At 58.2% G+C, this 14,001-nt stretch overlaps 1 protein-coding gene across 2 annotated transcripts; it reads right to left on the bottom strand.

Annotated features, from left to right (window-relative positions):
- Window positions 1–661: 661 nt before the first annotated feature.
- On the bottom strand, window positions 662–13,882 carry KLHL21 (kelch like family member 21). 2 transcript variants are annotated; one of them, XM_052653856.1, is made up of 5 exons: window positions 12,792–13,882; window positions 9,963–10,368; window positions 5,670–5,742; window positions 3,846–4,172; window positions 662–3,384 (listed from the first exon to the last, which is right to left on the bottom strand). In XM_052653856.1, exons 1-4 carry the CDS (start codon window positions 13,810–13,812, stop codon window positions 3,879–3,881), a joined length of 1,794 nt encoding a protein of 597 aa, XP_052509816.1. In that variant the 5' UTR covers window positions 13,813–13,882; the 3' UTR covers window positions 662–3,384; window positions 3,846–3,878. The 2 variants fall into 2 exon arrangements, with proteins under 2 accessions (XP_052509816.1, XP_052509815.1); XM_052653855.1 differs by having other exon boundaries at window positions 662–4,172.
- Between the last annotated feature and the right edge of the window lie 119 nt (window positions 13,883–14,001).

Below are 14,001 nucleotides of genomic sequence, written 5' to 3'. Positions count from 1 at the left end.
TAGCAGTGTGTGCAGTCAGCGGCAGTGACAATCATGACCCACCACTCACCACCTCACTGGAGGATTCCCGAGGCACCTGCCCCATCCTGTGCTGAACACCCTAGATTTGAGGAAGGAAACTCTGTTTTAGAACCAGAACCCATCCAGCCGTCTTTTCTGTTACTCCTTGACCACCAGGTAAAGAGGTAAAGATAATCAAGTGCAGTGACTGCCAGCCAGGTCATGAGCCACTGCAGATGGCCTGGGGACTGAGGTGGACCTGGCCTCAAGATTCCCCCTTCCTGGCTGGGCACTGACTGCTTCCTTGGGTTCAGTGGGCTCTGCAGACATGAGCAATGTTGCAAGCTTCTCAGCCTCTTCTAGGGGGATCTTCTATTTTAAGGGCCCGGGGTTTACCTGCTGCAGAGATAGGGATCTCCCCACCATTTGGGACCCCACTTTCAGGAAGGGGGCACAAGGCAGTGGGCAGAGTGCCCTGAAGTAGAGTCAGGAGGCCGAAACAGCTCTTGGCTTCCACCACCCGCCTTCCTCCCACCTCCAGGGCTCAGCCTCCTTTTTCCACTACTTCCTGCCTTGTAATGACAGAGACGAGAAAGCGCTTGAAAGGCTTTGCCCCCAAAACCACCAGCACAAGTCCTGGGCGCTTCAACCTCGACCCCCTTCCCTGTGGGTACAGGGGCAGCCGCGTTAATGAGTATTAAATGTGCTCCTCAAGTGCTCCTTTGCTCCCTTGCCCCATGTGCCTGGCCTCAGCCTGTAAAGCTCCAAGACCCAGCAGCAGCAGGATGGAGGCGATGACACCAAACATATAGGAAACATTTTTATTTCAAAAAGCTAACGTATTGAAGGTATCCTAAAACCTTAACAGGATCCCAGACACAGAAGCCTAACGAACAGACAAATAAATATGCAAACCTGCCCCCCACGCTTGGGGGGCTGGCACTGGATGTCGGACCCTGGAGGGAGGGTGTGCTTGTCCAGAAGAGTCTCTGAAGTCGTATAAATATAGAATACTTTATAACAGTAGGTCAGCATTAAATACTAGTCACCGAACTCTCATAACTTAACTTGCCTCACAGACTCAAAGTCATGTACACCTAACACGTAGAGACAGTCCCTCCCAGGCCTGCCCCGCCTGTCAGTGTGCAGTGATGCAGCGGAGCACAGAGGGCAGGCAGGGAGGGTTCACTTAAGGGTCGACCCTACTCTTGGACCCCCAGTGGGAGCCTGCTGTTGCTGAGGCTGGTGCCTCCCCTTCCCAAGGCAGGATCTGGGGGTGGGGACCTGGGGAGTTTCTAGGAAGTGAACATCACTGCCCCCCCAACCCCCAAACCATCATCTGAGTCACCACCGGCGAGTGGGATGGCTGGTCACACAGTGAAGTACCAAAAACACAGCAAAGACCAGACAAAGGCCCAGGCTCTGGCCCTCGGCGCTGACCAGAACGCCGTGTCGGGTGACAAACGCTGATTTAGGAGGAAATCATGAGTGTCTGCAGCCCCAGCAAAAGGCATCCCCATAAGCCACTGCCTGTGGAGATTCCTACCCTTGACACAAGAGAACAGCCCCGCCTGCCTGGGGTGGTAGGGGGAGTTCCAGTGATCGTGGCACATGCTGCCTTCCACCCCCATCCTGCCTTCGTGGGCTGCCCAGGCCCTCCACAGAGGCAGCCCTGGAAAGGGCGCCTGGAGTCTTTCCCATGAAACTGAGTCCCTGCTCCACCCCCATGACCTGTCACGTGTCACATCTCTCTGCATGACGTCACACCCCCTGGGAGGGCACAGACTGGCACTGAACTGGTGACTGGGACAGAATCAGGGCTCCATGGCTCCCAAGCACCCCAGCTTTGCTGTCCCCCTGCCACGCACAGGAGACGAGCAGTCACACTGGGCAGCCTTGCCTGCCTGGGAACCCACGCTGGCCACTCCACGGAGCCAGACCACCTCTTGGTGGGCTTAGCCCACTAGGCAGGCACCTGGGCTGGAAGAAAGGTCACAATAACCCCTGGGGAGTGAAGTGAGGGCAGTGGAGGGGGAGCGTCTAGGGCTGCAACCACCCTAGGGGGAGGGGGCAGGCCAGCCCCAATTCACAAGGGAGGACACTCAGACCCGGAGGGGTGATCTGGGAGGGGGTGGGGTCCCCAAAGGAGCAGAGGGCAAGCACTTATCTTGGCCAAGGCCCAAGGCAGGAAACGCCAACTACCCACCCCGTACCTTCCCACTGTGCCAGCTACACTGGGTGGGGTGAGGCCTGGGAGTGGTCCCTGAGGCAGGGCCCAAGGGAATCTGAAGGGCTGGCTCTGGGCTGTGGCTGCTCCAGCAGGGTTTCCAGAGCAAGACGATCGACCTGACAGCGATGGCTCCCCCAGGGTCCTCACAGGGGGAAGGCAGGCCCCCCCACAGCTTCTGCCCAATAAAAGGATTGTTAAGAGCCACTTGGGAAGTAACGATGAGAAAACGTTTTCCTTGGTGAGAGCACGGATGAATATCCACCCAACGAAGAAAACAAACACCCTCCCCTTTCGAAGGGAAGGAGGACAAATTCAAGCAAAGGCTACTTTGGGGACCTGGAGGGGCCAAGACCAGCATCCACCGGAACACTCACACTCCTCAGAACCAGGGACACCAGCTCCAGGGTTCACAGGGGCTCCTCCAGGCACCCACCTAGAGAAGCCCTGGCTTCTGCAGGGCACAAAGCACATGCCAGCCCCCCAACCCCCTGCAGAGAACTTCAGCAGTGGCCCTGGAAGAGTAAAGATCAAACCCAGACCTTGCTTCTAGCTGCCCTCTCTTCCTTTAAGGAAAGGCCAACTGCATTTGAAACCTTGTGATCAACCACAGAGTCTGCCCCACCCCAGGTTCCTTGAGAAACAACCCTCTCCTCTGCTCAGGCTGCCTGGGCAAGGGCATCCACAGCTGTTTGCCTGGCAGGGCTTCAGTGACAAAGTCCCAGGGCCTCCCGGAGAGAAGCTACGACCTCGCACTTGGCAGCCTTTAGTCCTCTCCCACACTAGCCTGGGACGAAGGTCCTGGAGGCCCCCAAGTCATGTGGGGCCACACTGGCAGGTGGGCTGGACAGGAACCCCAGCACCTGCCCCAGCCCAGGTCCACTGGAGACAGACAACCCCCAGCAGGTCCTGCTGGGCCCCCTTCAAGGCCATGCTCCTGTCCACTCCCCGCCCTGTGTCGCCAGGTCTGAGCTTACTTCCAGGAGGCCCACCCATAGCAGATGTCTTGGTGTGAGGCCCCAGCAGGGTTGAGGAGCTGGGCAGGCAGACCCCTCCACTGTGGAGCTGGCCTGCTGGCTGTCCAGCCCTGACCATGGAGTGTGGAACCTCTCTGGGGCCATCGTCGGCCTGATTCTCCATGTTCTGGATAGCAGGATCTGCGAAGAGGCTGTTCTCAGACTCCCCTCTGCTTGCACCCAGAAGTGCTGGGGTTCTGCTCTCCCAGGGCAGGGGCAGGCAGGCGGGCAAGTAGGCACAGGTGGTGACTGCAGGAGGGGTGTGCCTGCATCTGTGAGGTGGGGGCCTGGGGCGGGGGGGATTCACTGGAGCCTGAGACGTGCTGACAGGGAAGCAGCTCTTCCTGGACTAAGGAGCTGGGGCACGCACACCAGCCTTGGTCCCAGCAGGCCTGCTGACAGGGAGGCAGCTCTTTCTGGACCAAGAAGCAGGAGCGTGCACATTGGCCTGGCCCCAGGAGGCCCTGAACGCACAGCAGCTCCCAGGTATCGTATCCTGAGCCTTGCTTGCTCGGCTGCCCCCGAGCCCACACTCCGCCCGGTGGGCCCCACCTGGCCTGTGCACAAGGAAGGGGGTGCTGCCCCCTGAGGTGCCAGGTTACCTGCACTGAGGCCCTCTCCGGGCCGGGCCAGGGCTAGTGCAGCTCAGCGGGGTTCTGTGGCGGCCGGGGCTGGCCCACATCCATGTCACTGCTGCCACCGTCTAGCTCAAAGCCGCGCCCACCCAGGGGTGTCTGGGGCATGAACTGGCGGAAGATGCTGACGCTGCCGTGCCAGAAGGTGGGCTCTGGGAGCCGGCCCACCACGCTCCACGCCCGAGTCTCTGGGTCGTAGGCCTCCACCACGTCAGAGAGTTCGAAGGTGTTATCGTAGCCCCCAGAGACGTAGAGCTTACCTCCGAGGACGGCCAGGCTGCCCCCAACGTGCACCTGTGGGCCAAGGTGGGCAGTGAGGGGAGGCTGGCAGCCAGGGCAGGGGAGAGCCCCCACAGCTCCCCCTCTGCGGGGAAGGTTCCCGGGGCCCCTGGCAGGGGTGGCCTTGGCACTTCCTATACCCCAGCTGGGAAACAGGGGCTCCGTGCCCAGGGGTCACATGCCATGGCTGGTCCCAGTGGTGGTCAAGGGCCTCCAAGCAGCATCACCCCCGTAAGAGGGGCACAGTCGTTCTCCCCATCTTACAGATGGGAAGACTGAGCCACACTTGGCTGACAGTGGCAGAGCTGGGACTTGATCCAGAGTCTGGGCTCTGAACCACAAGACTGGACTATCCCACCTTTCCCAAAATCGCTATAATGAGTATGTGTAGCTCATTATGGGCTTCCCAGGTGGTGCAGTGGTAAAGAACCTGCCTGGTAGTGCAGGAGATACAAGAGACATGAGTTCAATCCCTGGGTCAGGAAGATCCCCTGGAGAAGGAAATGGCAACCCACTCCAGTATTCTTGCCTGAAGAATCCCATGGACAGAGGAGCCTGGCAGCCTACAGTCCACAGGGTTGTAAAGAGTTGGACACAACTGAGCACGCATGTGTGGCAGCTCATTATGGGGACAACCAAAGTTAGAACTGGCAACAGTAAAGATGTTAAATAAACTCTGACATTGTAAATCATGACACTGGTCATGCAGCGTTATCAAGAGAGAAGGTTTGGAAAATTCTTTTTTTGCTGTGGGAAGGTTGTGCCACACAGCATTTAGGATCTTAGTTTCCCAACCAGGAACTGAACCCATGCCCCTCGCAGTGGAAGCACAGAGTTTTAACCACTGGACCACCAGGGAAGTCCCAGGTTGAGCAGTATTAAGAAAGACAGAAAATAAGAGATAGAGGTGGGTATAGATGTGTGTCTGGGAATAAGGAAAGTGCCCATGTGGCCAAATGCTACCAAATCTTCCTGGTTCCATCTTACTGTGAAACTCAACAAGCAAAGAAAGTCACACCCCATTAGGGAGCAGAAGTGTGGGTACACAGCAGGTGCTCAATAAATGTACTCCCAAGGTCAATCCCCAGAGACCTCCTTGTCTGACCTCATCCCTGTTGCCCCCGTGTTCACTCTGCTCCAGCCATGCCAGGCTGAGGGCTTGTTCCATGAACATATCGGGCATGGCCTGCCCAGGCCCTTGGCACTTGCAGTCCCTCTGTGGAACACTCAATCCAAGCCTGTTCTCTGGCTCACAGCAGACACTCAGTGAACTCTGGTCTGAACGGGTGAACTAAGCTGTGTGACTCTGGGATCTTATTTAAGGTCTCTGTTTCGGTGACCCCCAAACACAAGTTGAAGACAGCAGGAGCCCGCTGTGCAGTGAGACAACACCGGGGAAGTGCCCAGTATAGACCCCTGCCAGCTGGACTGAACCCCAAAGCACCTATGCTGACACTGGTTGGGAACCAGGACCAGCCCAAGCTCCCAGTGGTGGTGAGTCTGCAAACTCACCTGATTCATTGACGGGATCTTATCCCATTCGTTCTTGGTGGGGTTATACACATCCACTTCGGCGGAGTCGTCCCTGGGGAGGGGGCGAGGAGGAAAAGCAGGTCAGAGTGAGTAGGAAGCCCCTGGGTGTGAGAGCTAGAGGGTCCTCGAGGCCCACCTCCTTTGGGGACTTCTGTGATGCTGTTTGGCTGCCCACTGGCCAGTGGGACCCCGCCCCTGGCTCAGGGGGTGGACTTCAGGTCCCCACACCTCGGCTCTGAGGCTGGAACCCACCCTTGTTCCACACACCCAACAATCACACTTAAACCCTTTCCTGCAGCCCAGCACCAATGCAGCCGACCCTGACCCCCCTACTATGGTCACATGGTAGCCTCAGCTCCGAAACTGACCATGGCCCTTCTGTCCAATCTCCACTTATTCTTCTGATTTGGACTTCTGCCTCCTCTTCAGGACAGCCTTCCAGGGCTGACCAGTCTAGGCCAGGGCTCCTGCCCCACTGCCCACCCCCCTGTGCCCTGGACTGTTCCTCAGCCACTGCCCTCCCACCGCCGCCAGCCCCCATCACACCCTGTTCACTGCTACGTCCTAGGTGCCCAGCAGGGTGACCAGAATCGCAGGACCAAGGACACCAGCACTGCACCCCACTTTGGGCTCAGGTTTCTTCAATCCTGTTTGACTCACTCATGATGACTTCACTCAAATGTGAAGGCACAGCCTCAAAAAACACTATCTCCCAAATAGTAGCGTTGATGATGATGGTCACAGGTCAGGGCTTAGCAGAAGGGCCTGAGAGTAAACACTTCAGGCCTTGTGGAGCAGACAGCCTCTGCGGCAGGTCCCCAGCACTGCCACTGAGAACAAATGCAGCCACAGACGTATAAGCAAAGGGGCTGGTTGCCTTCCCATAAAACCTTATTTATGGACGCAGCTTTGAATTTCACATAACTTTCACACATCAGGAAGTATGACTCTCGCTTTGATTTTTTTTGTTTTTTCCTCCAACCACTTCAGAATGTAAAAACCATTCTTAGGTTGTGGCCCATGGGATGATGATAATTGACATGGGAACCCGCTGGGCTGCCCTCCCCAGCTGCAGGAACACAGAAGCTGCAGTCAGAAGGCGCCAGGCTGAACAAGGCTCTTGCCTCCTGCCTCTGTGCGGTTGGGATACCCCAGCCCGGGAGCCATGTGAAACTGGGACCAAAGTGGAGCATGGCTAAGGGGAGGGGGCTGCCGGTCGCTGCTCACAGCCAATGGCAGCTGCAACAGACAGTGTGGGACACCTCCTTGTCACAGCCTCTTCTAGACAGGAGCTATCCCCACAGGGGGCCTTGTGAGCAGGGGTGATGTGGCCGAGCTGCCCAACAAAGTGGACAGGGTGCATGAACGCTCAAGTGCACAAGACCTAGGCCCCCGGGCTCACCCACATACTCAGGTGAGGCCAGGTCCCCACTCTTCACTTACGGGACAAACAGGCTGCCTTTTCAGACCACTCACACTCTTGCCAAGTTTGGTGGGAACTCTGGTGGGGGTGGGTGGGTGTGATAAGCAGAGTCAAGCTCGCCTACCTGGCCCTCCATGGGCTAGGTGACCATGTATGAAGGCTAACAGTGGGTCTGGGGTGGGGGCATCCTAAGGTTCGCATGTGGGGCGGTTTAGCAGCTGACCAGTGACCCCGACCAGGAGGACCAAGGTGCTGGGGACTTAGGCCCACACGCTGGTCCTTGGGCATATCTTGTTCTAGGACCGTGGGGTGGGGGTAGGAGGGTGTTCTCAAAGGCACGCAGCCTGGAACTGCCATGAGGGGCTGAGGCCAAGTTCCTGGCACTCTGAGGAAGGTTCTGGCACACTCGTAAGGTATATTTATAGCCATCCCCACCCCCACTTTGAAGAGGTTTTCACGACTCGGGGAGGAGAGCTGGACGAAGGGTCAGATGATGTGATGTTTTATAACAGGGCTGGGAGCCGGCTGGGTCTCTGGGACTTCCTTGGAGCCGACCTGACCTTTCTGGGAATCAAGGAGGCCTGGCCACCATGAGACAAGCAACACCACTGGGTTCCAGCTGTGTTCTGCCAGGAAGACTGGGAACGAGCCTCAGGTCTGGGGGAGGGCAGGCTCAGCTGGTCAGAGGGGCGTGGCCCAAGAAGCACACAGTCCCTGTCCTCGGAGGCTCCCGATTCAAAGTCCCAGATGGAATGGGGAGGGAGGGATGGTCATTCACACCTTCCCCTTCCCTCTGGGTCTGAAGCTACAGGCAGGCTCTAGGTCAGGGAAGGGAGAGGGCAGATACACAGGCCTACGAGCACATAGGGCTCCCTCATGGCTCAGATGGCAAAGAACCTGCCTCCCAATGCAGGAGAACCAGGTTCGATCCCTGGGTTGGGAAGATCCCCTAGAGGAGGGCATGGCTACCTATTCCAGTATTCTCGCTTCAAGAATCTCATGGACAGAGGTGCCTGGTGGGCTATAGTCCATAAGGTCACAAAGAGTCAGATACAACTGAGGGACTAACACACACAAGCACGTACGTGTGTGCATATGTGACACACACGCAAAAGCTGTGAGCTGCAGGTATGAAGCTCCCAGCTCCTTGGATGTCCACTGGCCGATCAGGAGGGGGCATCTGGCTGTGACAAATCATCAAGACCCACGATGCATGCTGACCCACCGGGTGCCCAGCTCCGCAGCTGGGCCCAGGGAGGCTGGGATGTGGTGACAGCACATGGGACCTGGGTTGGAAGTTCTTGGTTCTAACCCTGAGCCACCATTTAGAGTCTAAGGGGGCCTTTCCTGGTGCTCCAGTGGCTAAGATGCCATGCTCCTAATGCAGGGGGCCCAGGTTTGGTCCCTGGTCAGGGAACTAGATCCCACATGCCTGATTGCTGCAACTAAAGATCTTGAGTGCAGCAAGTAAGACCTGATGCAAGCGCATACATATACATAAAAGCCTGCAGGTGTGAGCAAGTCCCTTACCCCTCTGTCCCTGCCACCTGTGAAAGGGGGACAACAGCGGTGTCATCTTATTAGACAGCCATGGGGGACTAGCCTTGAAAATGCCCTTAAAGCAGGTAACCCAGAGCTCGACCCAACTGGGGATTCCAACAGGCTAACTATGGTCATCGTTCCTGCAGGCAGCTCCAGGTCGGCTTGGTACCAGGCCCCTCCCTGGTCCAGGGTGGCGGCAGGATCCTGGGAGAACAGCATTCTTTTAGCAAGACTCATGAGCCCCCTGGGCCAGGCCGGGCAGGAAGGGAAGAGACAGAATCTGCAGAGACGCACTGAACCCAGAAGTTGTGCTTTCTGCAGAGGGGGCGAGGTCAATCCATCCACCTGGTCCCTCACACCTGGCACCAGTCGGCTGATGAGCAAACCGTCTGTCAAGGCCATGCTCCCCCTCCCAAAGACTCAAGTGTCCAGAAAGCTCTCCTCTTATTAAGATTCAAAGTCCCTCTAAGGTAGGATAGGTGGCTCCTTTTGGTAAAGGCCACATGAGACCAACTAGGGTTTTTAGAGGGACCCAGCTTCCCAGGTGGAGAAGACAATAGCAACCCACTCCAGTACTCTTGCCTGGAAAATCCCATGGACGGAGGAGCCTGGTAGGCTGCAGTCCATGGGGTTGCTAGGAGTTGGACACAACTGAGCGACTTCACTTTCACTTTTCACTTTCATGCATTGGAGAAGGAAATGGCAACCCACTCCAGTGTTCTTGCCTGGAGAATCCCAGGTATGGGGGAGCCTGGTGGGCTGCCGTCTATGGGGTTGCACAGAGTCGGACATGACTGAAGCAGCAGCAGCAGCAGCAGCTTCCCAGGTGCCGCTAATGGTAAAGAACCCGCCTGCCAATGCAGGAGACAAGTGTCTGATCCCTGGGTCAGGAAGATCCCCTGGAGGATGAAATGGCAACCTATTCGAGTATTTTTGTCCGGAGAATCCCACAGACAGAGAAGCCTGATGGGCTATAGCCCACAGGGTCGCAAAAAGTCAGACACAACTGAAGCAACTTAGCGTGATACACAGGCAAAGTCTAGCCAAAGAGACGTAGTTGATTTAGCATCTTTGACTCTCAAAAAGTTCTCTGCAAAGATCTAGCTCCATCCATCACACTTGGGTCCCAAGAGGCCACAGAAACCACTCTAAGGAATGAGGGGCAGAACCACAGCTCCAGGTCAGAAAGATCCAGCCTCAGAGCCCAGTGTGGCCTCAGTTTCCTCATCTGTGAAATGGGAGAACAGTGAAGCTGTGCTTAGCTAGTAAAAAAGAGCACCCAGTGGCCTTGGCCCCTGGGGACTCACCTGATGAAGTACATGAGTCCGTTCAGAGTCACTGTCTTGGGGGCAAAGGACCAGGGTGGGAGCTGGCCGCAGTCCACCAGGGACCACAGGTCTGTGTCTGGGTGGTAGCACTGCATGACCATGGTCTCCTTGCCGGCCAGGGAGCCGATGGCATAGAGCCGGCCCCGGCAGGCAGTGGTGGAACAGTTGTCCATGGGGTAGGTCATGGGCTGCAGGGCCTCCCAGGAGTCGGTGGTGTGGTCGTAGCGCTCCGTGCTGTCCGCAGCCACCACGTACAACAGCCCGTCCAGCACGGAGGAGCTGTGGTACTCCCGGGCCTTCAGCATGGGCGCCACCTCCGTCCACTCATTCACACTTGAGTTGTACCTCCACACGCAGTCGTAGAGCCGGGAGCCATCAGATCCGCCTGCCAGGGAGGACAATGGGCAGATAGATGATTAGCCCACACCGACTCAGGGTGAGTCACCCACCCGTGACTCCCTGAACTTCCTAGAGAGTAAGGATGAAACACACATCCTCTCTTACCAAGGCCCAAGCCAGGGGCTCAAGCCAGGTATAGGCTGACCATTGCCCAGGAGGATGGTCCAGCTTCATGCCATAAAAACACCACTGCACCTCTGTGGGCCAACTGGAGGCCCAGAGGCCACAATTCTGAGTACACAGTAACCTCAGTTTGGATCCCTGCACTCAGACACCTCAACTGGATGGGAGCACCAGGTCTTGGAGTCCATTTTCCCAGGGAGCCACAAGTCATGAGGGTGGGAGGGACTTCCCTGGTGGTCCAGTGGCTAAGACTCTGAGCTCACAACGCAGGGGGCACAGGTTCAATCCCTTGTTGGGGAATTAAGATCCTGCATGCTGTGCTTGGCCAAAAAAAAGAGAAAAAAACAGCATATGTGGGTGGGGTGTTTGGGGACTTCTTCATTAAATTCTAGGCATCCCCTAACCAAGGCTGGGCCAGGCTAAGTTAAGAGGAAACCTAAGCGCTCAGCCAGCAAGAAACTTAAGACAGAAGGTGATGCTATGAGTGAACTTCTGGGGTTTATTTCTTGATTTATATGCAAGCTACTGACTTGTTTTGTTTGGAAAAAGTCATCAAGCTGTGCAAGTATGATGTCTACTTTTCCATCTATATGTCCAAAAAAAGGGCTAAAAAGCAAACAAAGCCCAGTGGTACTGGCTATTGCCATAAATTAAACCAGGCTCACCTAGGACATTAGGATTCTCACAGGGTGAAGGGACCCCAAGAACCCTGGGGGTTGGATTCCCCTCCTTGTCCCAAGCCTGGGGCCACAGGGCAGAGCAGAGCCACCGTGACATTCTACCCGGCTCACAGCCCGGAGCTTTTAGAGGGAGAAGACAGCCTCCTTGTAAAGTCCTCCCGGCCTCCCTTCTTCCTTCTAAAGGAGAACTGTGTCAAAGGCAGCTGAAGCCGCCTCCTCGCCCCTGTGAGATTCCCTAGAGGCAGCTGTAGGGAATGACCCAGCCACCTGTCCAAACCCAAAGGATTAGCTGAGACATTTATGGAAGGGTGTGCAAAGTTGGGGCGCGTCTGACCAGTTGTGGGAGTTCACTGACCAGACTTCAGTGGTCGGGGGTGGGGTGGGGTGGGGTTGAAGGGGGTTGGTTCCCCAACAACACAAGGCCAACCTCAGACTGAGAACTGACCCATTCTGGCAGATTCCTGGGGAGGCAGGACCTGGAATGGCAGCCACCCGCAGGCAGGACCTGGAGTGGCAACCACACAGCCGAGCCTGTCCTCAGGCTGGGCTGAGCCCAACTTCTCAGCTCAGAGCCCCCAGGACACTGGAGGGAAGGGCGGGTACCTCAGAGCTGGCTTTCTCCCGAACTAACGTGCCAGGCTGGACACAGCGCTGCTCCGGCCCAGCTGAGGCCTCCCTGCCCAATCCAGCTCCCTGTAGGCCCTGAGCATATGCTTGGCCGGGTTCTTTCCTTATATAGCCCTCGCACAGACCGCCCCTCCTCAACCCACGCATGGAGAGAGCCTCATGTTTGAACTGGGATTCATCTTTAATAAAAAATGTGGGAGATGCCCAGGACTGGGGCGGGCTGGGACCCGCCCAGCATGACTCGGCAGTGTTTTGGGGTTTGGGCCAAGTAATTGGAAGAAAACCTCTTAGCATGTGACTCTGTTTACAGTTGCTGGGCCGGGAGCAGCCTAAACACCACGTGACCCACAGCGCAGGGCCTAGGTACAAGCCCCATGGAACGCTGTCACTGGTGACCAAGTGAGTGAGTCAGGGGACTGTGCTGCTCAGCTGGGAGGGAGAAATCCCCTCTACCGGGGTAGAAAGGATGTACCACAGGATGTCAGTCCCTGGCCTGTCCCCAGATTCCTTAGGGAGAAAAAAGAAGCACTCATAGTGCAGGATTGGAGAAGGAAATGGCAACCCACTCCAGTGTTCTTGCCTGGAGAATCCAAGGGATTGTGGAGCCTGGTGGGCTGCCATCTATGGGGTCGCATAGAGTCGGACACTGAAGCGCCTTAGTAGCAGCATGCAGGGAGGCTGCCCCAGTGTCTTGCCACTAAATGGGGATACCACCTGGGCAAGGAGGGGGCTGCCCAGACGGGCCCTGCAAGAGCCACAGACGGTACTTGTCCCACTAACACAAAGGGGTTCTTCCTTAAGTATCCAACCCTAGAAACTTCTGTGCCTGCAAGTCGGGGGGAGGGGGAGTGTTCACCTGCACCCAGGTGCCGCCTGTGGTTCCAGGCACTTTGGGTTCTCTTGCAGGTGAAAGTGCCTGCTTCCCCGTTCAGGTCTGAGCAGGTCAGGGTCCTCCTGATCAGCCCTCATGCCCACTCACCCGTCACGTAGATGTCGTTGCCCAGCGCCACGATGCTGTAGCCTCCGCCCAGGTGGTCGGGGAACTCGGCCAGGTAGCGCCACTGCCCCGTCTGCGGGTTGTAGCAGTCGACGGTGACCAGTTCGTCGCAGTCCTGGTCGCATCCGCCCACGAGCACGAGGATCTCGGCGAGGCCGGTGGAGGGGCGCGGCCGCATCCGAGGGCAGGGCCCGCGGTCGTGGCGGTCGTAGCGCGCCGCCTGGAAGTCGCGCGCCTCGCGCAGCAGGCGCAGGCACGGCGGGCAGCGGGCCACCAGCGGCTCGGCCTCGACGTGCGCCAGCAGGTAGAAGCGGCGCACGAAGGGCAGGCGCACGGCCTCCAGCAGCTGCGGCCAGTGCGCCGCGCGGCGCGGCGGGTCGGCGCGCACCCAGCGCAGTGCCAGCTGGTAGGCGGCCTCCTCCTTGGGCACGCAGAGCCCGTCGTCGCGCAGGTAGCGCAGCAGCCGCGCCAGGGGCAGACGCTCCAGCTGCTCGGCGCCCAGCTCGCCCACGTGGCGCAGGATGAAGCGCTGAGCCGCGCTCGCCAGCCCCGCGCAGCTGAAGGCCTCGGCGAAGTCCTGCATGTCCAGGCAGTTGGTCAGGTCGAGCTGCTGCTGCAGGAAGGCGCCGCACGCCTCCTTCACCGCCGGGAACTGCAGCAGGTCGGCGGCGCGCAGCAGCGGCTCGGCATTGTCGCCACTCACCGCCACGCGGCCCGTGTAGCTGAAGTCGAGCAGCAGCTGCAGCATGTCGGGCGGCACGCCGTGCAGGCGCACCCGCTCGGCGCGGCTCTCGCGCAACTGCCCAGCGAACATGGCGCGGAAGTAGGGGCTGGCGGCTGCCAGCACAGCGCGGTGCGCCGGGAAGTCGCGTCCGCCCGCCGCCTCCAGGGTCACGTCCAGGAACTTGCGCTCGGCGCGGAGCTGGCTCAGGCCACGCAGCAGGCTCAGCGCGTGCGCCGGGTCCGAGAAGGGCAGTACGGCCAGGGGCGCCGGCCGCTCCATGGCGCCTTGACTAGGGGCGCGGGGCCTCTGCTCGCGGTACTCAGGAAAGCCGCGGCCGGGGCCAGCGGAGAGACACTCAGCGCTGGGAGCCGCCGCAATAAATAGGACCGGGCGCGGCGGCCTCCGGGGGGCCGGGCCGGGCGGGGGCGGGGCGTCACCAACACCGCCTACTTAACTCCTTTGGCTCCG

The sequence above is a fragment of the Budorcas taxicolor genome, chromosome 16 (assembly GCF_023091745.1).
Source record: "Budorcas taxicolor isolate Tak-1 chromosome 16, Takin1.1, whole genome shotgun sequence".
Classification (NCBI taxonomy): domain Eukaryota; kingdom Metazoa; phylum Chordata; class Mammalia; order Artiodactyla; family Bovidae; genus Budorcas; species Budorcas taxicolor.
This window is presented reverse-complemented; position numbering and strand designations above follow the sequence as displayed.

Coding starts and splice junctions, on each gene's coding strand:
- KLHL21 (XM_052653855.1), bottom strand. CDS start 13,812: ATGGAGCGGCCGGCGCCCCTGGCCGTACTGCCCTTCTCGGACCCGGCG. Junction 10,369..12,791: donor CAACGACATCTACGTGACGG/GTGAGTGGGCAT, acceptor CCTCCCTGGCAG/GCGGATCTGATGGCTCCCGG. Junction 5,743..9,962: donor GGACTCATGTACTTCATCAG/GTGAGTCCCCAG, acceptor CCCCCTCCCCAG/GGACGACTCCGCCGAAGTGG.